Source organism: Aotus nancymaae, unplaced genomic scaffold (genome assembly GCF_030222135.1).
Source record: "Aotus nancymaae isolate 86718 unplaced genomic scaffold, 86718_ANA_hifiasm-v0.15.2.pri h1tg000067l, whole genome shotgun sequence".
NCBI classification, from domain to species: Eukaryota; Metazoa; Chordata; class Mammalia; order Primates; family Aotidae; genus Aotus; species Aotus nancymaae.
The window spans coordinates 23,980,984-24,006,356 of record NW_026988482.1 but is presented as its reverse complement, the minus strand read 5'-3'; the positions used below and the strand labels follow the sequence as shown (position 1 = coordinate 24,006,356).

At 56.3% G+C, this 25,373-nt stretch overlaps 2 protein-coding genes across 26 annotated transcripts; both read left to right on the top strand.

Annotated features, from left to right (window-relative positions):
* The first annotated feature begins 268 nt into the window (after window positions 1-268).
* On the top strand, window positions 269-10,769 carry LAMB2 (laminin subunit beta 2). Its single transcript, XM_012467711.3, has 33 exons — window positions 269-347; window positions 429-505; window positions 634-806; window positions 892-1,027; window positions 1,109-1,182; window positions 1,577-1,765; window positions 1,858-1,921; window positions 2,151-2,353; window positions 2,443-2,563; window positions 2,880-3,068; window positions 3,240-3,419; window positions 3,542-3,654; window positions 3,927-4,006; window positions 4,099-4,231; window positions 4,428-4,586; window positions 4,662-4,789; window positions 5,386-5,518; window positions 5,723-5,915; window positions 5,992-6,135; window positions 6,401-6,632; window positions 6,716-6,879; window positions 6,962-7,186; window positions 7,275-7,492; window positions 7,601-7,697; window positions 7,786-8,158; window positions 8,255-8,439; window positions 8,513-8,754; window positions 8,834-9,182; window positions 9,513-9,720; window positions 9,798-9,939; window positions 10,023-10,199; window positions 10,280-10,439; window positions 10,521-10,769. Exons 2-33 carry the CDS (start codon window positions 430-432, stop codon window positions 10,655-10,657), a joined length of 5,397 nt encoding a protein of 1,798 aa, XP_012323134.1. The 5' UTR covers window positions 269-347; window position 429; the 3' UTR covers window positions 10,658-10,769.
* A 264-nt stretch (window positions 10,770-11,033) lies between these two features.
* On the top strand, window positions 11,034-23,838 carry USP19 (ubiquitin specific peptidase 19). Of its 25 annotated transcripts, none has more exons than XM_012467705.3 (27): window positions 11,034-11,120; window positions 12,579-12,838; window positions 13,740-13,913; window positions 14,079-14,207; window positions 14,298-14,431; window positions 14,508-14,810; window positions 14,926-15,142; window positions 15,265-15,421; window positions 15,521-15,592; window positions 15,711-15,826; window positions 15,935-16,149; window positions 16,234-16,429; window positions 16,512-16,645; window positions 16,751-16,909; window positions 16,995-17,105; window positions 17,584-17,694; window positions 17,775-17,876; window positions 19,267-19,407; window positions 19,494-19,612; window positions 19,826-19,963; window positions 20,061-20,374; window positions 20,510-20,620; window positions 20,709-20,925; window positions 21,012-21,164; window positions 21,271-21,431; window positions 21,513-21,691; window positions 22,694-23,204. In XM_012467705.3, exons 2-27 carry the CDS (start codon window positions 12,715-12,717, stop codon window positions 22,919-22,921), a joined length of 4,215 nt encoding a protein of 1,404 aa, XP_012323128.1. In that variant the 5' UTR covers window positions 11,034-11,120; window positions 12,579-12,714; the 3' UTR covers window positions 22,922-23,204. The 25 variants fall into 25 exon arrangements, with proteins under 25 accessions (XP_012323128.1, XP_012323125.1, XP_021523267.1 ...); XM_012467702.3 differs by having other exon boundaries at window positions 15,929-16,149; XM_021667592.2 differs by lacking the exon at window positions 22,694-23,204 and adding an exon at window positions 23,348-23,838 and having other exon boundaries at window positions 11,054-11,120; window positions 14,511-14,810.
* The last annotated feature ends 1,535 nt before the right edge of the window (window positions 23,839-25,373 follow it).

The window sequence follows — 25,373 nt, the reverse complement described above, 5'->3', positions numbered from 1 at the left end:
TTCGTGAGCCCTCTTCCAAGAACAGGCTAAAGCACCAAACCCCTTATGTTTCCTTGGCCCTCGTATAGGTGTGGGCTTGGGGGCACAATAAAGATTTGCGGGTGAAATGGTCTGTGTCTGGTTCCAGGGGCAAAGGCCGTTTCCGGAGGGCAGGGGTAGGGTTGGGGTGGGGGACTCTCAGCCCGGTGTTGCGCTCCTGCCCACAATCCGCTCCTGCCTTTCCTTCTTGCCGCGATTCCCAACTTTGCTCAAAGTCGCTAGACTCCAAGCTGTTGGAGGGACTCCTGGACAGACCTGGAGACTGACAGAGGGCCTGGAAAGCAACAGGCCAAAGACCCACTGGCAGAGTTGGCACGGGACACCAAAGGAAGGAGGAGGGCTCGGGCTCGAGACCGTTCTCCTCCCCTTATCCCTGTTCTCCTCTTCAGGATGGAGCTGACCTCAAGGGAAGGAGGGAGGGGACAGCCTCTGTCCTGGGAACTTCGACTGGGCCTACTGCTAAGTGGTGAGAGGGCCTGGTGGGGGCTGGGGGTTGTGGAATGTGATGGTAGGTCCTGGTAGCTGCCCTTGGGGCACATGAGGTGGGGCTACCGAATAAGAACTCAGCAGAACTGGCTGAACCACTGTCCCCAGTGCTGGCCGCCACACTGGCACAGGTCCCTGTCCCAGATTTGCCTGGCTGTTCGAGGGGAAGCTGCTACCCTGCCACGGGCGACCTGCTGGTGGGCCGAGCTGACAGACTGACTGCCTCATCCACCTGTGGCCTGAATGGCCCCCAGCCCTACTGCATCGTCAGTCACCTACAGGTGTGGCTGGGGACAGGGTGAGAGGCTGAGTCAGGGTGGGGCTGACACTGCCTCAGGCACTGATTCTAATCCCCAATTAACCCAGGACGAAAAGAAGTGCTTCCTGTGTGACTCCCGGCGCCCTTTCTCTGCTAGAGACAACCCACACAGTCATCGCATCCAGAATGTAGTTACCAGCTTTGCGCCACAGCGGCAGGCAGCCTGGTGGCAGTCAGAGAATGGTGAGGCCATGGGTGGGGCAAAAAGTGATGAGGGCTGTCCACCAGTAGCTTTGAGTCCTTGACTTCCGACTCCTGTCCCAGGTATCCCTGCGGTCACCATCCAGCTGGACCTGGAGGCTGAGTTTCATTTCACGCACCTCATTATGACCTTCAAGGTGCCTGCATATCTGGGAGCCTGCCCGAATCACCCTGCTTGGCTCCCCCATTGCCCCTGGACAGAGCCTCAGCTCCTTAACCCAGCCTTCCTGAGCGTGGATGCACGGGAGGCTCCTTCATTTTTTCACACCTTCCATTTGCCTCCAGGCTTTTGCACATGCTCTTCGGCCTTTCCAATCCAAGGCTGGGTCAGGTGCTGTCTCCCTGAGCCCTATGACCCCTGAGTCTCTCCATTAGAGGTGGCTACCCCTGCTGGTTATTATCTGGCTTCCACCAGTCACCCCCACTGTCTGTGAGCTGTTTGAGGGCAGTCTTGGGCTGAGCAGGGCTCTTGATGGCCCTGGGTTGGGCTTGGGTCCTGGTGCCTGCTGATCAGCTGTACCCCCTATCCAGACATTTCGCCCTGCTGCCATGCTGGTAGAGCGCTCAGCAGACTTTGGCCACACCTGGCATGTGTACCGATATTTCTCCTATGACTGTGGGGCTGACTTCCCAGGAGTCCCACTAGCCCCACCACGGCACTGGGATGATGTAGTCTGTGAGTCCCGCTACTCAGAGATTGAGCCATCCACTGAAGGCGAGGTAAGGGCTGGCATCTGGGCTGGGGGCTGGAAGCGGGGGATGATGGGCCTGAGGCAAGGTCCAGTGTCGCTATGAATTCCCTGCCTCTCCAGGTCATCTATCGTGTGCTGGACCCTGCCATCCCTATCCCAGACCCCTACAGCTCACGGATTCAGAGTGAGTGCTCCACCCTTTAAGCCTGGCACAGGCTGTGTCCGGCTAGGGACTATTTGGGGCCTCAGTAACTATTTTGGGTGCTTCCTAGGGCAGATGCCAAGCCCAGTTTAGCTTGGGTGGCAGTATACAGGAGGTCTTTCAAGGTGACCTTGGCAGCTGAGCCCCTGGGGGGGCATGGGGCAGCAAGGGCCTGCCTAGCCAGTTGGCCCCAACCCTTCCCCCCACTCAGACCTGTTGAAGATCACCAACCTACGGGTGAACCTGACTCGTCTACACACGCTGGGAGACAACCTACTTGACCCACGGCGGGAGATCCGAGAGAAGTACTACTATGCCCTTTATGAGCTGGTTGTACGTGGCAACTGCTTCTGCTACGGACATGCCTCAGAGTGTGCGCCCGCCCCAGGGGCACCAGCCCATGCTGAGGGCATGGTGAGGGGCTTCAGATGGTTGGGATAGGGCTAGGGGAAGAGGGGAACATGGCTGAGCAGCACTAACAACCTACCTGCCAACCTCCATAGGTGCACGGAGCTTGCATCTGCAAACACAACACACGTGGGCTCAACTGCGAGCAGTGTCAGGATTTCTATCATGATCTGCCCTGGCATCCAGCTGAGGACGGCCATAGTCATGCTTGTAGGAGTGAGTGAGATCTTGGCCTCCATAGCTCCAGCACTCTGCAGCCTGGTTGTGCCCTGGGTAGAACCTAGAGCTGGTTGGTCGAGCCCCTAAAACCCAGGCTGTGTCCAGAGTGTACAGGCCTTGATGCCCCTTGGGAATCCCTCAATCCTCCTCTACAATCTGCTCTGGGTAGGGGACCAGTATGATGCTGAGGACTTGAAGTCCCTGAGCCCCTACCCAAATTCTGGTCTGTGATAGGGATCTAAGGTGGCCTACTCTTTATCCTTGTGACCTGGTTCCTCAAGTGGCCTTTGCCCTGTCCTTCCTCCCCTGCCAGAGTGTGAGTGCCATGGGCACACTCACAGCTGCCACTTCGACATGGCCATATACCTGGCATCTGGCAACGTGAGTGGAGGTGTGTGTGATGGATGTCAGCATAACACAGCTGGTCGCCACTGTGAGCTCTGCCGGCCCTTCTTCTACCGTGATCCAACCAAGGACCTGCGGGATCCGGCTGCATGCCGCCGTGAGGCTGGGATTGGGCAGGGGGAGAGAAAGCTGAGCCTGGGGCAGGAACTAGAGAGTTGGGGGCTTGGTATAGAGCCAGACCAGGGATCCAGGGTGGGAACTTAGGAGAGGACTGGTGATGAGCTAGTTGAGATAGGGTGGTTGACCCTGTACCTCTTTTTGCCATCAGCCTGTGATTGTGACCCCATGGGTTCTCAAGATGGCGGTCGCTGTGATTCCCATGATGACCCTGCACTGGGACTGGTCTCGGGCCAGTGTCGCTGCAAAGAACATGTGGTGGGCACTCGCTGCCAGCAATGCCGTGATGGCTTCTTTGGGCTCAGCGTCAGTGACCCTCTAGGCTGCCGGCGTATGTGTCTCCTGCCGTAACTTCTATGCTGACTTTTAACCCCTGCCCTCTTACTCCTCACTCAGCTGAACATGAGCACTACTACAGTTTCCCAAAGTGCTGATGATTCTCCTTCCCTGCAGGATGTCAGTGTAATGCACGGGGCACAGTGCCTGGGAGCACCCCTTGCGACCCCAACAGTGGAGCCTGTTACTGCAAACGTCTAGTGATTGGACGTGGATGTGACCGCTGCCTGGTGCGACTGGAGGGGGCTGGAGTTCTAGGGGCATGATTTGTCCTTAGAGCACATGGTTGGGGTGTGATATCCATGCCAGTGGGTGGGTGCTGAGAGCTTAGGGTCTAGTCCTGACTGAGAAGCCTCAGGTCTGGGAGGCCGAGGGTGTGGGTCTGGGGGCCATGTTTACACCAAGGGGTGATAGAGGCTAAGACGTGTGGTTAGGATTTCCTGCTGGGTGGCAAGGGGGACTGGAAGTCTGTTTCTGGCTCCCAGCAACTCCTTTCTCCCAGCCTGGCCACTGGGGCCTGAGCCACGACCTGCTTGGCTGCCGCCCCTGTGACTGCGATGTGGGTGGTGCCTTGGATCCCCAGTAAGTGTTGTAAAGGGGGCCTGGGAAGGGATGGGGAAAGATCCTGAGCAGGAGAGGAGGTCCTTCTTGAGTAACCACAGAGTTCCCTCCAGGTGTGATGAGGCCACAGGTCAGTGCCACTGCCGCCAGCACATGGTTGGGCGACGCTGTGAGCAGGTACAACCTGGCTACTTCCGGCCCTTCCTGGACCACCTAACTTGGGAGGCTGAGGACACCGAAGGACAGGTGTGGGGCCTCCCCCCAGAGGACTGGGTGTGGGTGGACACTTCTGTGACTGGAGAGGTGGGGTTATGGACAGTACCTTGTTGAGGAGGTGGGGGTGATGTCTAGCTTTGGCAGGAGAAATGGAGTTTGAGGCTGGCTGTGGGAGAAAAGGTGAAGCCTCACCTGAGCCTCCATCCCTGGCTGCATTATCTCCCAGGTGCTTGATGTGGTAGAGCGCCTGGTCACCCCTGGGGAGACTCCATCTTGGACTGGCTCAGGCTTTGTGCGGCTACGGGAAGGTCAGGCCCTGGAGTTCCTGGTGCCCTCTGTGCCGAAGGCCATGGACTATGACCTGCTGCTGCGCTTAGAGCCCCAGGTTAGACCCTGTTATCTAATCTGGAGCTGAACCTCTGGATGTGGGAGCATCGCCTCCATCATCCTGTTTTTCCAGGTCCCTGAGCAATGGGCAGAGTTGGAACTGACTGTGCAGCGTCCAGGGCCTGTGCCTGCCCACAGCCTGTGTGGGCATGTGCTGCCCAAGGATGACCGCATACAAGGGACTCTGCAACCACACGCCAGGTGAGGGCACTGGAGGTAGCACTCACAATAGCAGGGGTGTGGGGTCAGCCCTAAGCTCCCTGCAGGGGACCTGGAAGGCCCCACAGCTCATTCATCTGTTCCTTCTTTTGAACACCTCCAGAATGCTGGTTGCCAAGTCCTGTTGGGCATGGTTCTGTTCACAGGAAGGAAGTAGACAGATCAAGGCCTACTCTCTCAGGGGTCTAAGGCCCACAGGCCAAGGCATGAATTAATGGGAAATCACCTGGTGTCACTATCAGGAGGGCCCACAGTGGTGGTGGTAGAGGTGGTAGTGGTGGGGCCATGGCCTCAGAGCACTCAGAGCAGGAATGTGCCAATTCTGATTAATGTTTTATTACATTTTGGGTAGTGAGTCTGCACAGGTGGTATGATTCCAGAGGGCCACCTTTATGGGAGTCTTCTGTGCAGATTGTTGGGCTGCCCAGCTGTTTGTTGGCCTAGCCCAGCCCAACCCAAGCCAGCCATAGTCTCTGCTTTGGCTGATGGTTTGGCTGCTGGGAGTAGGATGCGAGAGGCCCAGATGATTTGTACAGGGCCCCTAGATGACCCCCTGCACCTGTCCTCATTTCCCCCAGGTACATGGTGTTTCCTAATCCTGTCTGCCTTGAGCCTGGTATCTCCTATAAGCTGCATCTGAAGCTGGTACGGACAGGGGGAAGTGCCCAGCCTGAGACTCCCTACTCTGGACCTGGCCTGCTCATTGACTCGGTGAATAATCCCCCTTGCCCACACCAACCAAGATGGCAGGGCCTGTGGTGTGGGACTTGGGGGGTAGCAAGGGTCTGTGGCAGAAGAGGCAGGCCCATGGTGGTGCCAGGGTGGGCAGGCTACTGGCAGTGCTAAGTCAAGTGCTCTGGCAATGCCTACATGGTCCCAGGTCTGAACTGTGATCTTCCTTGCTCACCCCTTCAGTTGGTGCTGCTGCCGCGTGTCCTGGTGCTTGAGGTGTTTAGTGGGGGTGATGCTGCTGCCCTGGAGCGCCGGGCCACCTTTGAACGCTACCAATGCCATGAGGAGGGCCTGGTGCCCAGCAAGACTTCTACCTCTGAGGCCTGCGCGCCCCTCCTCATCAGTCTGTCCACCTTCATCTACAATGGTGCCCTGCGTGAGTGTCTGTGATGTGGGTTGTTGGGGCAGAGGTGGGGACCCAGCCTGACTTGGCCCAACCCTCCCCCCCACAGCCTGTCAGTGCAACCCTCAAGGTTCGCTGAGTTCTGAGTGCAACCCCCATGGCGGTCAGTGCCTATGCAAGCCTGGAGTGGTTGGGCGCCGCTGTGACGTCTGTGCCCCTGGCTACTATGGCTTTGGCCCCACAGGCTGTCAAGGTACTCTCCTGCCCCTTGTTCCCTCCTGTTCTTCTCTCTCCTTTCCATTACTGTTCTCTCTACCCGTTCTGGCCCTGCTGCTTCTTTCCTCTAACTCAGTCTTGGACCCTCTACTCTCAACCCTGGGTCAGTTGCAGTTCTCTTCAATTTCCTGACTTTCCCACCCAGACCCTCACTACCCACCCTCCCCTGAGACCCTCCCCCACCCACACTCCCTTCAGACTCCCCTCCCCCTCCCCTGACTCAGCCTCTGCCTTGCCCCTAGCCTGCCAGTGCAGCCATGAGGGGGCACTCAGCAGTCTCTGTGAAAAGACCAGTGGGCAATGTCCCTGCCGAACTGGTGCCTTTGGGCTTCGCTGTGACCGCTGCCAGCGTGGCCAGTGGGGATTCCCTAGCTGCAGGCCATGTGTCTGCAATGGGCATGCAGATGAGTGCGACACCCACACCGGTGCTTGCCTGGGCTGCCGTGATCACACAGGGGGTGAGCACTGTGAAAGGTGAGTCTGCAGCATCTATGAGTGGGTTAATGGGTGGGCAGGCTTCCCAGGAATGACACATTTCTTCTTCCCTCTCCCTGCAGGTGCATTGCTGGTTTCCACGGGGACCCACGGTTGCCATATGGGGGCCAGTGCCGGCCCTGTCCCTGTCCTGAAGGCCCTGGGAGCCAACGGCACTTTGCTACTTCTTGCCATCGGGATGAGTATTCTCAGCAGATTGTGTGCCACTGCCGGGCAGGCTACACGGGTGAGTGAATAGGGGGCCAGGCGTGGGATCAGGGTGAGTTGGTTGGGCTGAGCACTCACAGCTTCCTCTTGACTGTGGGCAGGGCTGCGATGTGAAGCTTGTGCCCCTGGGCACTTTGGGGACCCATCAAGGCCAGGCGGCCAGTGCCAACTATGTGAGTGCAGTGGGAACATTGACCCCATGGATCCTGATGCCTGTGACCCACACACGGGGCAATGCCTGCGCTGTTTACACCACACAGAGGGTCCACACTGTGCCCACTGCAAGCCTGGCTTCCATGGGCAGGCTGCCCGACAGAGCTGTCACCGTGAGTATGAGTATGGGAGGGCATGGCTGAATTGGGGCTCTGCTTCTTGGCCTCCGCTTGACTATTGTGCTCATCTTGGTTGGCACAGGCTGCACCTGCAACCTGCTGGGCACAAATCCCCAGCAATGCCCATCTCCCGACCAGTGCCACTGTGATCCAAGCAGTGGGCAGTGCCCATGTCTCCCCAATGTCCAGGGCTCTAGCTGCAACCGCTGTGCCCCCAACTTCTGGAACCTCACCAGTGGCCATGGTTGCCAGCCTTGTGCCTGCCACCCAAGCCGGGCCAGAGGCCCCACCTGCAATGAGGTATGGGACCCTCCTGCATATCCCTGATTAGATGGGGCCAGGTGTCTGTCTTGTTTCGATGACTCAGCCTCTGATAGAGGCTCTAACCCTGCCTTGTTCCCACCCCAGTTCACAGGGCAGTGCCACTGCCGTGCCGGCTTTGGAGGACGGACTTGTTCTGAGTGCCAGGAGCTCCACTGGGGAGACCCCGGGTTGCAGTGCCGTGGTGAGGGAGCCAGAGAGGCCAGGTGGATGGAGGACTTCCCAGAATGCCCCACAGTGGCCCTAACTCTGTGCTCTGCTCTTTCTTGCAGCCTGTGATTGTGACCCTCATGGAATAGATACACCTCAGTGTCACCGCTCCACAGGTCACTGCAGCTGCCGCCCAGGCGTGTCTGGTGTGCGCTGTGACCAGTGTGCCCGTGGCTTCTCAGGAATCTTCCCTGCCTGCCATCCCTGCCACGCATGCTTTGGGGATTGGGACCGAGTGGTACAGGACTTGGCTGCTCGTACGCGGCGCCTAGAGCAGCAGGCGCAGGAGTTGCAGCAGACGGGTGTGCTGGGTGCCTTTGAGAGCAGCTTCTGGCACATGCAGGAGAAGCTGGGCATTGTGCAGGGCATCGTAGGTGCCCGCAACACCTCAGCTGCCTCCACTGCACAGCTTGTGGAGGCCACAGAGGAGCTGCGGTGCGGAAGGGCCTAAGAATACATGGTGGGATGGGGCAGAGACCCAGTGGACCAGGGGTGAAGCCTCTCTAAACAGCCCCCGCTCCATCATTGCAGGCGTGAAATTGGAGAGGCCACTGAGCACCTGACTCAGCTGGAGGCAGAGCTGACAGATGTGCAGGATGAGAACTTCAATGCCAACCATGCACTAAGTGGTCTGGAGCGAGATGGGCTTGCACTTAATCTCACACTGCGGCAGCTGGACCAGCATCTTGACTTGCTCAAACATTCAAACTTCCTGGGTGAGTTGTTAGCCAACTAGGCTGGTGGATCAGGGTCAATTATCAGCTGACTGTCTGCCTCTGCCCAACTTAGGTGCCTATGACAGCATCCACCATGCCTACAGACAGTCTGTAGAGGCAGGACGTCGTGCCAACACCTCGGCCTTGGCAGTACCTAGCCCTGTGAGCAACTCAGCAAGTACCCGGCATCAGACAGAGGCACTAATGGATGCCCAGAAGGAGGACTTCAATAGCAAACACATGGCCAACCAGCGAGACCTCGGCAAGCTCTCTGCCCTTACCCACACCCTGAGCCTGACAGGCATAAATGAACTGGTGAGATGCAAGTGTTGGGTGGGACCAGTGGGTGTAGATGTTTCTTCCACAGGGCCCTGACTTGTTCTGTGCCTGGCAGGTGTGTGGGGCCCCAGGGGATGCACCCTGTGCTACAAGCCCATGTGGGGGTGCTGGCTGTCGAGATGAGGATGGGCAGCCCCGCTGTGGGGGCCTCAGCTGCAATGGGGCAGCAGCTACAGCAGACCTAGCACTGGGCCGGGCCCGGCACACACAGGCAGAGCTGCAGCGGGCACTGGCGGAAGGTGGAAGCATCCTCAGCAGAGTGGCTGAGACTCGTCGTCAGGCAAGCGAGGCACAGCAACGGGCCCAGGCAGCCCTGGACAAGGCTAATGCTTCCAGGGGACAAGTGGAACAGGCCAACCAGGAACTTCGAGAACTTATCCAGAGTGTGAAGGACTTCCTCAACCGTGAGCCTCCCACATGTCCCAGGCCATGTGATCGTCCCTTTGGCAACTCCGTGTCTGTATCTCCCTCAGTTCATACTTGAGCCTCAGGGACTACACTGGATCAGTGTTTATGACCCCTTGACCAGCTCCTGAGTCCTTGCCCATATGTGGTCTCATGTCCATGTTCTTGAGTCTGAGCCCCTTGTATAGTCCCTGTCCCTGTGGTTACATCCTTATGCCTGTTAACAAACCCCTATCTCATGTGCATGTCCTGAGTTCACACCTCAAAACTGTATCCTCATGCCCATGCTGGAGAATCTATGTCCTTAAGCTCTTGTTGTGTCCTTATAGAGGAGGGGGCTGATCCTGATAGCATTGAGATGGTGGCCACACGGGTGCTAGAGCTCTCCATCCCAGCTTCAGCTGAACAGATCCAGCACCTGGCGGGTGCGATTGCAGAGCGAGTCCGGAGCCTGGCGGATGTGGATGCGATCCTGGCACGTACTGTAGGAGATGTGCGTCGTGCTGAGCAGCTACTGCAAGATGCACGGCGGGCAAGGTCTGACCCCATCCCTGGCCCTTATCCCTGACACCTGGTCTTGATACCTGCAGGTTCTGATTCCCCCATTTCCCCAGGAGCCGGGCTGAGAATGAGAAACAGAAGGCAGAGACAGTACAGGCAGCACTGGAGGAGGCCCAGCGGGCACAGGGTGTTGCCCAGGGTGCCATCCGGGGGGCAGTGGCTGACACACGGGACACAGAGCAGACCCTGCACCAGGTGAGGTCTTCCTAGGACATCAGTGGGGCAAGGCTATGGGCATGCACCATAGATCTGTGTAACCTTTGGCTCACCCATGGCAGGTACAAGAGAGGATGGCAGGTGCAGAGCAGGCACTGAGCTCTGCAGGTGAAAGGGCTCAGCAGTTGGATGCTCTCCTGGAGGCTCTGAAACTGAAACGGGCGGGAAATAGTCTGGCAGCCTCTACAGCAGAAGAAACAGCAGGCAGTGCCCAGGGTCGTGCCCAGGAGGCTGAGAAGGTGAGTTGAGGCAGAGCCAGCTGGAGAAGGTAGGGCTGGAAGCTGGGCTACCACGCTAGCCTAACCCTCTATATCTGCAGCTGCTACGGGGCCCTCTGGGTGATCAGTACCAGACGGTGAAGGCCCTGGCTGAGCGCAAGGCCCAGGGTGTGCTGGCTGCACAGGCAAGGGCAGAGCAACTGCGGGATGAGGCTCAGGATCTGTTGCAGGCCGCTCAGGACAAGCTGCAGCGGCTACAGGGTGAGAAATGGGGCAGGTGGGCAGTAGAGACACAGGACTGTGGGAGTGAGACCCCCCCAAACTGAAACCTGCCCTTCCTAGAACTGGAAGGCACCTATGAGGAGAATGAGCGGGCACTGGAGGGTAAGGCAGCCCAGCTCGACGGGCTGGAGGCCAGGATGCGCAGCGTGCTTCAAGCCATCAACCTGCAGGTCCAGATCTACAACACCTGCCAGTGACCCCTGCCCAAGGTCTACCCCAGTTCTCAGCACCGCCCCGCATGCCTGTCTGCCTATGCACTGAAGAGCTCTTGGCCCGGTAGGGCCCCCAATAAACCAGTGTGAACCCCCACTGTGTTGTCTGGACTCTGATTTGGGGCGGGCGTGGGAGTCTCCAGGAGAACCTAGAGGCTGTCCCCAGCAGGGCTCAGACACCCGAGCGCCGCCTCTTTCCGCTCGGGCCCGCCCCGGAGCTGCCAGTCGCTCCGAGCCCATTCCCGCCGGAAGTACGTCATTAGCTTGGCGCTCCGCCTCCCGCGGCCTTAACTAGAAGTCGAAACAAAACAAGCCGCTAAGGCGGTGGCGGCGGCGGCGCCGGGACGGGGGAGGGGCGCGCCGGAACCGGAACCGACCTGACGCCGGAACCGGAACGGAGAGCGGGTTGCCAGGGCCCGAAGAGGGCTGGCTGCGGCGGTCTCGCTCGGTGAGTGGAGCAGGCTGCAACTCGCCGGCTTGGCCGCAGCGGGGAGGCCTAAACGAGCGGCCGCAGCGGCCTGTTCAAGGTCACGGGACGTGCAAGCCCCTACCCCTAGTGTCCCGCAGCGTGCCAGTCCACCGATGCCGGCGGAGCCGTTACGCTATACCCGTGGTCAGCCTCCCACCTGGGAGAGGACTGGCGGCCAGCGAGGGCAGCTTCCTGGAAGAGGTGGTGGCGGGCTCGGGGTTCAGAGGCTGGAGCTGGGTCGCAGCCCGACCGGGGCTCTGGTCCGTGGTCAGTAACCCCGCGCTGCCATTTCAGGCTGGCTCGGGTCTCTAGACAACCCCTTTTCCCGCCTCGATGTCCCCGGAGCATGGGGGAGGGACGCGAACTTCGGCTGGGGCCTGGGTGCGAGAAGGAGGCGTCGGTGGCAGGTGTCATTAAAGATCCAGCTCACCAGTACCACATCTGACCTGTAGAAGGGTATCCTACCATCTCTGCTCCCTCCTTTACACACTTAGGGGAACACAGACTAGTCATTATCTGTCCTGCTACTGGTTCAGGCCAGGCTTGAGGCTGCCAGGGGTCCTGGATCCGTGGTCCTCCCCAGCCTTATCTCAGTATCTAGTTTCAAGACCTTCATTTTGGAGGGAGAAACAGTCCAGAATCCACTGTTGGGTTTCCCACTCTGTGGCTTAGAGCTGATGAGTGAAGGCATCTGGGAAGGAAGGTGATGATTTCTGTTCCAGTCTCAAACTGGATGCCCATGCTGCCTTAGTACTGGAGCAAGGTTGCTGCTGAAGAGGTAGTGTGACATCTATAGATACACTTTTCAGTCCCTCTCTGCTTGGGACAGCAGCTGGGGAGAGGACTTTCTCTTGAAATGAAGAAGGACTAGGCAGAACATAGAAGCAGGTTCTTGCCAAGGGAATTGGCAGGAGGCAGGTGGAATGACTTAGCCCCAGGACCTTTTCTAGGCAATGGTAGAACCTGAGTTGAGCCTGTTTTCAGCCACAGAGCCTGGTCCTCCTGCTTCTTGTCTCCTTTCCTGCCTTCCTCCTCCACTTTCTATTTCTCCAGTGGTGACTAAGCAGCCATTGAGAGTGAAGGAAAAGTGAGCACCCTGCTCAGAGTGCCAGCCCTATGGGCTGGAGCTATGGCTCCTATCCAGATTGGTGGAGTAGCCTGGTTCCAGGCCATGACTTCCTTGACCTGGTGCCCCCTCAGTGAGGCTTCCAGCTGTGTGGGACTGTTATGGTGGGTATCTATGAGGCTTGGCCAGAAGTGGTTGCTGTTACTTGAATTATTTATTACCTCTTTAGAATAGCCTGAGAGTGTCCAGGGCTACTTCAGAGATAAGATACAGCTCTGTAGCATTAGGAGTGTCCTTGGTTGCTGAGCCTGGCTGTAGCTAAAGAGCAAGTTATTGGGTCTTGGCAGTGATCACTGGCTCCTTTTCATTAGGCTGTCGGTTCCTTGCTGGAGAATTTGGCCACAAAGAGTTGCCAAGATAGCTGGGCCAGGAAGAAAGCGCCGCAGCCCTGACCCAGACGCTATTGCCGACCCCGGGGCACTCTGGCTGTCGACCAAGCGGCTCAAGATGTCTGGCGGGGCCAGTGCCACAGGCCCAAGGAGAGGGCCCCCAGGACTTGAGGATGCCACTAGTAAGAAGAAGCAGAAGGATCGAGCAAACCAGGAGAGCAAGGATGGAGATCCTAGGAAAGGTGGGAGTGGCATTCCCGGAGTGCTTGTGGCCTCTTCCTCCCATCTTATTGAGTATACAGATTGGGGTTTGGGAGATTTTTTGCTCTTCTTTCTGTCCTGATCTGATGCTGAGAGAAGGACCCATGGTAGCCTCAGTAGAGCCTAGCTTTGAAGCCTGAGTACTTGGCTAAGATTCAGAAGATGGTGTTATTGGGGTCCTTGCCTTATTTCTTTTTTTTTTTTTTTTTTACCTTTTTTCTTTCTTTTTTCCTTTTTTTTTTTTTGATATGGATTCTTGTTCTGTTGCCCAGGCTGGAGTGCAGTGGCATGACCTCGGCTCACTGCAATGTCCACCTCTTGGGTTCAAGTGATTCTCCTACCTCAGCCTCCCAAGTTGCTGGGATTACAGGTGCACGCCACCACGCCAGGCTAACTTTTTTCGTTTTTTTTTGAGACGGAGTCTCACTCTGTCATCCAGGCTGGAGTGCAGTGGCGCAATCTCGGCTCATTGTAGGCTCTGCCTCCCAGGTTCAAACGATTCTCCTGCCTCAGCCTCCCAAGTAGCTGGGATTACAGGCACACACCAGCAGGCCTGGCTAATTTTTGTATTTTTAGTAGAGACAGGGTTTCACCATGTTGGCCAGGCTGGTCACAAACTCCTGACCTCAGGTGATCCGCTCGACTTGGTCTCTGAAAGTGCTGGGATTACAGGCAAGAGCCACTGTGCCTGGCCCTTGTTTTTTTTGTTTTTGTTTTTGTTTTGTTTTTTAAAGGCAGGGTCTCACTCTTACACAGGCTGGAGTGCATTGCAGGTGTGATCGTAGCTTACTGCATCCTCAAAGTCCTGGGCTCAAGCAATCCTCCTACCTCAGCCTCCCCATTAGCTTGGCTAATTTTTCTTCTTCTTCTTATTTTTTTTAGAGACAGGGGCTCGATATGTTGCCCAGGCTGGTCTTGAACTCCTGGCCTCAGGTGATCCTTCTGCCTCAGCCTCCTGTGCAGCTGGGATTACAGGGTCACGCCACCGTACCCGGCTGTTCTTTCCTTCGTCATCAGGGTCAGCATCCACTCCTCAAGAGGAGCAGACCAAAGCGGGTCAGTAATGAATGGGCTTTTTCAGTGTTAGGTAAGGGGAGGGGGCACTTGCAGTTTGGCTTTCATCTGAAGCAATTTTTCATTAGGGCTGGGTCTCTGTTTCCTGCTTATTACCATCAGGAGCTTGTGGAGACCCTCTTGATCTCTTTGCTACTCCCCCTATAGAGTTGTTGCTCGATTGGAGGCAGAGTGCAGAAGAGGTAATTGTCAAGCTTCGTGTGGGAGTAGGTCCCCTTCAGCTGGAGGACGTAGATGCTGCTTTCACAGATACGGACTGTGTGGTGCGGTTTTCAGGTGTGTCCATCTGCCGTCAACACAGCAGTATGTTTGAATCTTCTGATGTCTCCTACCCCAGCTCACGTGAGGACTCTGCTCTGTCTCCAGGTGGTCAGCAGTGGGGTGGTGTCTTCTATGCTGAGATAAAAGGATCTTGTGCTAAAGTGCAAACCCGCAAGGGGAGTCTCCTGCACCTGACACTGCCCAAGAAGGTGCCTATGCTCACGTGGCCCTCTCTCCTGGTGAGTTCTGGTAGTACAGGGGTGGGTAGGGATACCCAGTGTAGTTGACAGGGCCTGACTGCTGTATCTTTGGCAGAAGAAACCTCTAGGGACCCAGGAGCTGGCGCCGGGGCTGCAGTGCAAGGAGAATGGGCAGGAACTGTCTCCCATTGCCCTAGAGCCAGGCCCTGAGCCCCACCGGGCTAAGCAGGAGGCCCGGAACCAGAAGCGGGCCCAGGGCCGTGGTGAGGTAGGCTCAGGGGCTGGCCCCGGGGCCCAGGCAGGGCCCAGCGCCAAGAGGGCTGTGCATCTCTGCAGAGGGCCAGAGAGGGAAGGGTCCAGGGATGGCCCTGGACCCCGGGGTGATGCCCCACCCTTCGTGGCTGACCCAGCCACCCAGGTGAGAGCTGGGCATCTGTTTGGGTGTTAGGAGACGGGGGGAGAGTGTGTGCACTGGAGTGGGAGCCACCTGGCAGACTCAGGGCTGATTCTGCCCACAATCTTGCCATTAATAGGTTGAGGCTGATGAACAGCATTGCATACCACCACTGAACCCCCAAACCTGCCTCCTGGGCTCAGAGGAGAATTTAGCCCTTTCGGTAGGAGAGAAAGCAGTGTCTCCTGGGAATGACCCAGTCTCTCCAGCCATGGTCCGGAACAGAAATCCTGTGAAAGATGACTGTGTCAAGGAGGAGATGACAGTGGCAGCAGATGCTGCAACCTTGGTGGATGGTAAAGGTGGGGGTGGGCAGGCAGAGCCCTAGGTTGGGTTGCAGAGTTTGTGGGTGGGTAGGGTAGAGTAGCAATAGTCTGGAACCTATCCTGGTTGGAGCTGAGCCATGGTCTCAATATAGAACCTGAGTCGATGGTGAACCTGGCATTTGTCAAGAATGACTCGTATGAGAAAGGCCCGGATTCAGTGGTCGTGCACGTGTACGTGAAGGAGATCTGCAGGGATACCTCAAGAGTACTTTTCCGTGAGCAGGACTTCACACTCATCTTCCAGACCAGGTAGTTGGGCAACTGATGGGGCAAACAGTGCCTCAGGTGGGACAGTATGTCTCATGCTCTTCCTCTTGTCCTTCCTCCTGTCCTGTTGTGCCTCTGCAGGGATGGAAACTTCTTGAGGCTACACCCGGGCTGTGGGCCCCACACCATCTTCCGTTGGCAGGTGAAGCTCAGGTGGGTGGTGCCCGGCCCCACCACTGTGCCTGTTCTACTCCCCTGGGCTCCATCTCCCTGGTTCATCTAGCCTGATGCCCATTCCTCCTGAGTCCCTGAGTTTATCCTTTTCCCACAGGAATCTGATTGAGCCAGAGCAGTGCACTTTCTGTTTCACGGCTTCTCGCATCGACATCTGCCTTCATAAGAGGCAGAGTCAGCGCTGGGGTGGCCTGGAGGCTCCGGCTGCACGAGGTCTGCACACGAGCTCCCTTCATTGCCCAGCTCCATGTTACCAGGACCCCAACCCCTGTCACATGCTGCTAACCACCAGCCCTCTCATTCCCCCTTTTTAAGGTGCAGTGGGTGGTGCAAAGGTTGCCATGCCGACAGGTCCAACCCCTCTGGATTCAACCCCACCAGGAGGTGCTCCCCACCCCTTGACAGGCCAGGAGGAGGCCCGGGCTGTGGAGAAGGATAAATCCAAGGCAAGATCCGAGGACACGGGGCTAGACAGTGTGGCAGCCCGCACACCCATGGAGCATGTAACCCCAAAGCCAGAGACACACCTGGCCTCGGTGAGAATTCTCGGGTGGGAAGGACCAAGAATGGAGGCTGGAGAGTCTTGGGGCTGTTCTCTCATGTCCTCTTTGCTCCCACAGCCCAAGCCCACATGTATGGTGCCTCCCATGCCCCACAGCCCAGTGAGTGGAGACAGTGTGGAGGAGGAGGAAGAAGAAGAGAAGAAGGTGTGTCTGCCAGGCTTCACTGGCCTTGTCAATTTAGGCAACACCTGCTTCATGAACAGCGTCATTCAGTCTCTGTCCAACACTCGGGAACTCCGGGACTTCTTCCATGGTGAGGGCAGGGCCTGGAGCCTGGGATATGGGCAGAGAGGGTGCCTTTGAACTTCACACCTTTGCTTGGCTGCTGTTCCTAGACCGCTCCTTTGAGGCTGAGATCAACTACAACAACCCACTAGGGACTGGTGGGCGTCTGGCCATTGGCTTTGCTGTGCTGCTTCGGGCGCTGTGGAAGGGCACCCACCATGCCTTCCAGCCTTCCAAGTTGAAGGTGATCTGTGACCACTGTCACCCTTGGCTGGAGAGGGTGGGGAGGGCCAGCCAACTGGGTGTGGGTGCTAGGGCTTCATGTTCACACCTTGGCTTCTGTATCCAGGCCATTGTGGCGAGTAAGGCCAGCCAGTTCACAGGCTATGCGCAGCATGATGCCCAAGAGTTCATGGCTTTCCTGCTGGATGGGCTGCACGAGGACCTGAATCGGATTCAGAACAAGCCCTACACAGAGACTGTGGACTCAGATGGGCGGCCTGATGAGGTCAGGGTTGGGGACAGCGGGTGGGCATGTCTCACGTGCATCCTAGCCCCCAGGTCTCTTTGGTTCTCACCACTCTGCCTCTCAGGTTGTAGCTGAGGAAGCATGGCAGCGGCACAAGATGAGGAATGACTCTTTCATCGTGGACCTATTTCAGGGCCAGTACAAGTCGAAGCTGGTGTGCCCTGTGTGTGCCAAGGTATGATGCGGTCCCCTGGAAAGAGGCCCCCTAGTTTGGCTTAGCTGGTCTGGTCACATTAGGTTCAGAGGCATGTGCATCTTAAGGTGCTACAGGGCAAGGTTTGGGCAAAGAAGCTGGCAGGGAGGCCTTAGGATTCTGTGTGGACTGAAGAGCCTATTCAGGGTAGGCTTCCTGACTGAGGGAAAAGTGATATTAAAGCTCAGAGGTGTTGTGACAGGGTTGTGGGCACATGGGGTGCAAGTGTGAGGCAAATTTGTAAAGTGGCTAAGCTGAGCATGGCTTTGAGTGCCAGAAAGAGGGATCATTAACTCCTGGTGGCCCTCCTGCCCCATCTAGTGTCCTGAAGCCTGAGAGTTTGCTGGTTGGCTGTGAGGGCCCTGAGAGCCATCAGAAAGCCTGGAATGGGCTCTTTGGGCATGAGCATCTTGTCTCCCACTCTCTGTGCAGTCACCCAGTGCCACCTATACATCCACAGGTCTCCATCACTTTTGACCCGTTTCTTTATCTGCCGGTGCCCTTGCCACAAAAGCAAAAGGTTCTCCCCGTCTTTTATTTTGCCCGAGAGCCCCACAGCAAGCCCGTCAAGGTGAGGAGTAAGCCCCTACCCTCTGGGCTATCACAGAGAATGTGGCCCACCTCCCTCACTGACTGCCCTTTTTTCCACAGTTTCTGGTGAGCGTCAGCAAGGAGAACTCCACTGCGAGTGAAGTATTGGACTCCCTCTCTCAGAGCGTTCATGTGAAGCCTGAGAACCTGCGTTTGGCAGAGGTATCTTTGTCCTTCCTTGGGCTACTATATATGTGGACATGTGTGTGTACTCAGCATAGACATGTGTACAGTCATTGACATCTATAGACATACACATGGGCTGGGCACAGTGGCTCACAGCTGTAATCCCAACACTTTGTGAGGCTGAGGTGGGCAGATCACTTGTGCCCAGCAGTTTGGGACCAGGCTGGGCAACTTGGCATAACATTGTCTCTACAAGAAATAAAAAAAAGGCTGGGCACGGTGGCTCACGCCTGTAATCCCAGCACTTTGGGAGGCCGAGGCGAGTGGATCACGAGGTCAAGAGATCGAGACCATCCTGGTCAACATGGTGAAACCCCGTCTCTACTAAAGATACAAAAAAATTAGCTGGGCATGGTGGCACGTGCCTGTAATCCCAGCTACTCAGGAGGCTGAGGCAGAAGAATTGCCTGAACCCAGGAGGTGGAGGTTGCGGTGAGCCGAGATCGCGCCATTGCACTCCAGCCTGGGTAACAAGAGCGAAACTCCGTCTCAAAAAAAAAAAAAGAAATAAAAAATTAGATGGGTGTGGTGGGTATGTGCTTATAGTTTCAGCTACTTCGGAGGCTGAGGCAGGAGGCTCACTTGAGCTCAGGAGGTGGAGGTTGCAGTGAGCAGAGATAGATTGCATCGCAGCACTCTAGCCTGAGTGACAGAGTGAGACCCTGTCTCAAAAATAAATAAATAAATAGATAAAACATAAAAATAGACATACACATGAGTGTGCCTGTGACTGCCCAAAAACAGGCAATGTGCTGTTATTTGAGGCATGGTTGAAACCAGGCATTTTGTCTGTGCAACAGAAGTGCCCTTAGTTCCTAGCCATTATCTGGGTTTATTCCCCTTTGTGGTGGTGTACCCCAAATGCATTTCCCTTTTCAGACAAGGAGCTTGAGCTGCAGGACTATCACTATGTTCACTCTGTTTCTCCCTCTATCCTGCTACTGCTTTCCTTTTATCCCAGTTCTGTGTGCTAGCTCTCTCCAGGGGTTCCTAACCTTTAGCCTGACAGTGTCGGTTTTCTCAGGGGTAAGAGTGGGGAGGATGCTCCTTGAATGTGAACCCTCTGTGATAATATGTTGCAGTCTTATAAGGCCATGCTAGTTATAGTAGGGTAGAGTCCCTCAGTGTGGAGAGCTGGTATGGTTGATATCTGCCCAACACCTGGTCTTTCAGGCCCTCTGATGCACTAGGCTCGTTATGGCCTCGGGCACTGAGATGGATGCCAGCAGAGGCATAAGCCTATTTGGGCCTACAGACGTTACTGCTGCCCATAGACCCAAGGCAGGGCCAAGTCTTCTTACACTCTGGGGCAGGACTAGAGAAAGGGCTTATTCTCATGTGCGATCTGTGTGTTCTTTGTCCCCAGGTAATTAAGAATCGTTTCCAACGTGTGTTCCTGCCCTCCCACTCACTGGACACTGTGTCCCCATCTGATATGCTCCTCTGCTTTGAGCTGCTATCCCCAGAGTTGGCTAAGGAGCGGGTAGTGGTGCTAGAGGTGCAACAGGTGAGTGGGGGCCAACCTGATGGCACAGGGCCCTGGTGGGTGGGGCACTCCTGCCTGGTCTTGCTGAGCCAGACAACCCACCCTAGCGCCCTCAGGTGCCCAGCGTCCCCATCTCCAAGTGTGCAGCCTGCCAGCGGAAGCAACAGTCGGAGGATGAAAAGCTGAAGCGCTGTACCCGGTGCTATCGTGTGGGCTACTGCAACCAGTGAGGACCCCCGTGGTCTCCCCCACCCTTCCTTTCTATCTTCTATGTGCCATCCTGCCCCTTCCTGCCACACCAAGGCACATATGCTTAAGCTCTACCTGTCAGAGCTTAAGGCTCTGGGGGAGGCAGGGCTGGCATACCCAGTTCTGAGGGACTATGATGAGCCCCCAAGATGGGGCTGAGGGCCTATCCTTGTCTTCCTCTTCCCTTCAGGCTCTGCCAGAAAACCCACTGGCCTGACCACAAGGGCCTCTGCCGACCTGAGAACATTGGCTACCCCTTCCTGGTCAGCGTACCCGCCTCACGCCTCACTTATGCCCGCCTCGCTCAGCTGCTAGAGGGCTATGCCCGGTAAGTGCCCGGTAGTTGGACTAGAGTGGTGTAGGTGGGGACAGAGGTGCTAGATGGGCTGGTCAGGAGTCTTACTTGCCTTGTTGTCTGTTGCCAGGTACTCTGTGAGTGTATTCCAGCCACCCTTTCAACCTGGCCGCATGGCCTTGGAGTCTCAGAGCCCTGGCTGTACCACACTGCTCTCCACTGGCTCCCTGGAGGCTGGGGACAGTGAGAGGGACCCCATTCAGCCACCTGAGCTCCAGTTGGTGACCCCTGTGGCTGATGGGGACACAGGGCCTCCCCGGGTGTGGACAGCCCCTGACCGGGGTCCTGTGCCCAGCACCAGTGGAATTTCTTCTGAGATGCTGGCCAGTGGGCCCATTGAGGTTGGCTCCTTGCCTGCTAGCGAGAGGGTGTCCCGACCTGAAGGTAAGATCCAGTGAATGGCTCCGGGAGCTGGGAAGGAAGATACAGTAGGATTAGGGGGGACTCTTGTTTAGGTCCTGATGGGGCTGGTAAGGCCCTGATGGGCAGGGAAGATTTGATTATCATGTTCTTACACAGCTGCTGTGCCTGGGTACCAGCACCCAAGTGAAGCTATGAATGCCCACACACCCCAGTTCTTCATCTATAAAATTGACTCATCCAACCGAGAGCAGCGGCTAGAGGACAAAGGTGTCTGAGGCAGTGGGTGGGAGCCATGGGGTGGTTTGAGTTGGTTGTTCTCTACAGCTGCATGACCTCTCTCCCTGCCAATCTCCAGGAGACACCCCACTGGAGCTGGGTGATGATTGTAGCCTGGCTCTCGTCTGGCGGAACAATGAGCGGTTGCAGGAGTTTGTGTTGGTAGCCTCTAAGGAGCTAGAATGTGCTGAGGATCCAGGCTCTGCTGGTGAGGCTGCCCGGGCTGGCCACTTCACCCTGGACCAGTGCCTCAACCTCTTCACACGGCCTGAGGTGCTGGCACCCGAGGAGGCCTGGTGAGAACAGGGCAGCAGGCAGATAAGGGGGCAGGATGGAGAAAAGAGAGACTTGCTGGTCCTGACCCAACCTCTGTCCCCACCAGGTACTGCCCACAGTGCAAACAGCACCGTGAGGCCTCCAAGCAGCTGTTGCTATGGCGCCTGCCAAATGTTCTCATCGTGCAGCTCAAGCGCTTCTCCTTTCGTAGTTTTATCTGGCGTGACAAGATCAATGACTTGGTGGAGTTCCCTGTTCGGTGAGCAACGGACCTTGGTGACTGTGGGCGGAGCGTGAGGACCAGGGTGGGCATCCGGAGCACCTGCTGCTTGTCTCACCCCTCCCTGACTGGACCTGACCTGCAGGAATCTGGACCTGAGCAAGTTCTGCATTGGCCAGAAAGAGGAGCAGCTGCCCAGCTACGATCTGTATGCTGTCATTAACCACTATGGAGGCATGATCGGTGGCCACTACACTGCCTGTGCACGCCTGCCCAATGATCGTAGCAGTCAGCGCAGTGACGTGGGTGAGGGCACACACAGCCAGCAGGATAGGTGGTAGGGGTGGTGGTACAGACTTTGTTCACACTCTTCCCACCCTGCTGTAGGCTGGCGCTTGTTTGATGACAGCACGGTGACAACGGTAGACGAGAGCCAGGTCGTGACACGTTATGCCTATGTACTCTTCTATCGCCGGCGGAACTCTCCTGTGGAGAGGCCCCCCAGGGCAGGTCACTCTGAGCACCACCCAGACCTAGGCCCTGCAGCTGAGGCTGCTGCCAGCCAGGTGAGGCATGTGGGAGGCTTTACAGAATAGTGGGGATAGCTCACAGACTGTGGGGCAGGGTTGGGGGATATAGCTTCCTCTCCTCCAGCCACAGACCCCTTGAGCCTTGGGATTCATGGGAACTGCAGAGTTCCCTTACATCAAAGCCTTATCCAGAAGTATCCCCATGCCCTGGGGACACTAACAAATGTACAGGTACACTAATAACATGCTGCCACTGGCAAGCACATTGGCACCCACTTGGCACAGGTCAGGCAACTGCTCTGAACCTCACTGGACATTGTGCTGTGAATGGACTATACCTGACAATCTCCCAGGTTTCCCCCTCACATTCCCCACATGCTAGCGCACACATCTTCACTTGTGATATCCCTGAGTTCTGGTGTGCACTCAAGACAAGGCCTATGTGGGCTGGCTATGGCCTCTGGTGGCTGTCATACTCTCTGAGGTAAGCATAAGCATCTGTCTTTGCTGATCTTCTGTCTCTTTTACTGACATGGTGTGCCATAGACCCAGTTGGTGGGCATAGGCACATCTCTTTTGTGGACTGGCTGCCTCCTTTCTGGCCCCATTCTCTTGAGCCCTCTGTCAAGCTTAGAGAAATCTCTGCAGAAGACTGGTCAAGATCTGGGTATGGGTGGAAAGGAGCAAGGAGATTGCTCTGGGATTGGCAACCCTGTTCTCTATGAATCAGTGTCGTCTGGGGAGGCCTGGACTAAAATACTAACCAGATAACTCACCACCCACCTCCATGTGAAGCTGCATGTGGATTGAGAGCTGTTTAGGGTAGGCAAAAATGCTGTCAAGATTCTCTTACCCTTGTGCTCTTAGTCTGGACAACCCTGAGGTTGCCTGCCTGCCTTCTTCCTTGCTGCTTGCTCTAGATAGAATGCAGGGTGTTAGCCCCAGTCACCCCAGGTGGGACTGTCATGGCTAAGGGTCTCAGGGACACTGGGTCCTCCCCACCCCCGGGGTGCTGATGGCCGTTTCCACATACCCTAGGCTTCCCGGATTTGGCAGGAGCTGGAGGCTGAGGAGGAGCCGGTGCCTGAGGGGCCTGGGCCCATGGGTCCCTGGGGGCCCCAAGACTGGGTGGGCCCCCCACCACGTGGCCCTACCACACCAGATGAGGGCTGCCTCCGGTACTTTGTCCTGGGCACCGTGGCAGCTTTGGTGGCCCTCGTGCTCAACGTGTTCTATCCTCTGGTATCCCAGAGTCGCTGGAGATGAGCTCGCCTGCAGGCAGCAGCTGTGAGCTGGCCTACCTGCCTGCCCAGGCCATGCCTGCCTTTGTTGTGGGGAACACCTCTGTGCTTTGGGCCTCAGCTTGTGTATCTGGTGGGGGAGGGTGGGGAGACTGTGGCCTCTGCAGGGGCAGAGCATCCTAGGGTGGGTATCCATCCAGCTGTCTGTCCATTCATCCTGTTGCTCTGACCCTTGGCCTGGGGCTTGGCCCTGCCCAAGCTACTTCCTGTACTTAAAGTGTTAATAAAACCAGACTATTCAGGCCCGATCTCGTCTCTCTGTCTCACGCCGCTGCTGTCTGCGCCTGCCTTGGGACCCTCCCTTGGGTGCCAGGGCTCCAAGCCAGCACCCCCGGGATGCCAGGCAGCATGCTGGGCAGCCCCCAACCCCTGTCCTCATATTCTGTTGCAGGGACTAGGCCCTGGCCAGGCCCCCGAGGTGGCCCCCACGCGGACAGCCCCTGAACGCTTCGCCCCCCCTGTGGATCGGCCAGCCCCTACCTACAGCAACATGGAGGAGGTGGATTAGCAGGTCCCTGGCTGATGGGGGGTACTGGGTATGGGAGACCCACCACAGAGGGCCAGCTCTTTGCCGCTTCTCCTTCTCTAACCCAGAGGACACTGGCTCTGTCAACGGGAAGCTGTGGGGTATGATTTGGGTGTGGAGACGTCTCAGGTTGGGACTTCTTATCAGCTTGGACGCCTGACCAGTGGGCTTTGGCTTCTCCAGCTGCCTCCAGTGCTGCGTGATTTGATTCTCAGTTGTACCTTCAATTCTTTCTGACCCGCATTATAAACATTATAATTTTATTCTAAAAATTGTAATTTTTTTTTTTTTTTGCATTTTGGAAGTGATTGCTGCTGTTTAAATATATTTTAAAAATAAAAAATAAGTAGACTTAGTGACTGTGATCCACCACGTGCTGGGGCCACCTCCCCTCCCCATCATTTGGTTTTGTGTGTGTGTGTGTTTGTGTGTGTGTGTGCGCGCGCGCGCATGTGTGTATAAGAGACCCTGAAGGTGCTCTATTCTGAAGGGAGATGATGGGGTCCCAGCTCATGTCCTATGGGTCATGAAGCCCCCAGTGCTGTCAGCTCTTTGGAACCTACCTGCTCCTCTTTGATTTCACTGGTTCTAGGTCCCACATAGAGGCAGCTGTGGTTGGCATCATCAGGATTTCAGTATGCCCAAGAGACAGAGGAGTATATGAGGCACTGGAGCTGACAGCTTGGAGTCAAAGGTGCATGTACCAGAGCAGCCGGGTGCTGACAGCCAGACAATAAGTCAAGGAAGACTTGGTGGGGGACAGAATACTGGGGGTGGGGATCTTCCTCCTCTTCAGTTCTCAGCTTTTTCTTTGCTTGAACATCTGGATCCCTGCAGGTGGAAAACTGCCATGGGGCAGATCTTGCTGCCCTGAAAAGAGGACAGGCAAAGAGGACCAGAGCTGATCTCGTCTGACTTCTATTGGAGGGAGGGTGCTGGGGCCTGCCAGCCTTAAGAGTCTTCCCTTAAGTGTCCCTGAAACCGGCCAAGTGTGGTGACCTATGCCTGTAATCCCAGCATTTTGGGCTGAGGTAGGAGGATGGCTTGAGCCCAGGAGTTCAGAACTAACCTGGGCAACATGGGGAAGCCCCATCTTTACTAAAAATATAAAAATTAACTGGGTGTCATGGTATGCACCTGTAGTTCCAAATATTTCAGAGGCTGAGGTGGGAGGGTCATTTGAGCCCAGGAGGTGGAGGCTGTGATGAGCTGAGATTGTGTAATCGCACTCCAGCCTGGGTGACAGAATGAAACTCTTTCAAAAATAATAATAATATAATAATAATAAAAGAGTCCCTGAGACCTTGGCTCCTGGCAGCTGTGCCAGGCTATTCCCTCTCAAGTGGGTCTGTAAGTCTGTCCTAGTCTAGAGCCTCTGCAAACTTGTACAAATAGCAAGGGCAAGTCTTGTGAAAAGCCTCCCTGCCTCCCTTTGTGGAGAATGCTGCCCCCTCCACTCTCCAGTTGCTTGAGGGGTAAGGTGGACATCTCTAGCTGGAAGGAGATGGAGAGCAAAGGTACTGATGAGGCAGGTATTTAGAGTTGCTCAAGGGTGTTAAGACAGGCAGAAGTGGGGCAGGGTCCTGGCAGCCCTGTAGGTTCATTCCCATCTCTAAGCCCATGGGGTCAGTCTCAAGAAGCTCGGCATTGAGGCCTTGCTAGTAGCCCTGTTTCATTTGGAGCTAGGAGTAGCAATAAGTTCCTGGGGAAAGCTAGCCCCCTGACCAATGTTGGCTTTTTCTGATGGGGACAACATAAGGATCATGTGAAACCACTGGCTGTGGAGAGGGGTGTGAAAACCTGAGTGTGGGACCTGCAGAAATGGAATTGTTGGCCTATGTGCTGGTACTGGCAGACGTAATATTGTTGGAGGGCCTATTAGGCATGGGCT

What these genes read in the sequence shown, in the direction of transcription:
- LAMB2 (XM_012467711.3), top strand. Translation starts at nt 430, where the DNA reads ATGGAGCTGACCTCAAGGGAAGGAGGGAGGGGACAGCCTCTGTCCTGG. An exon ending in ACCTCATTATGACCTTCAAG is followed by an intron (nt 1,183 to 1,576) that starts GTGCCTGCATAT and finishes CCCCCTATCCAG; the next exon opens with ACATTTCGCCCTGCTGCCAT. An exon ending in ACTCTGCAACCACACGCCAG is followed by an intron (nt 4,790 to 5,385) that starts GTGAGGGCACTG and finishes CATTTCCCCCAG; the next exon opens with GTACATGGTGTTTCCTAATC.
- USP19 (XM_012467702.3), top strand. Translation starts at nt 12,715, where the DNA reads ATGTCTGGCGGGGCCAGTGCCACAGGCCCAAGGAGAGGGCCCCCAGGA. An exon ending in ACACTCATCTTCCAGACCAG is followed by an intron (nt 15,422 to 15,520) that starts GTAGTTGGGCAA and finishes GTGCCTCTGCAG; the next exon opens with GGATGGAAACTTCTTGAGGC. An exon ending in GCAGCGGCTAGAGGACAAAG is followed by an intron (nt 20,621 to 20,708) that starts GTGTCTGAGGCA and finishes GCCAATCTCCAG; the next exon opens with GAGACACCCCACTGGAGCTG.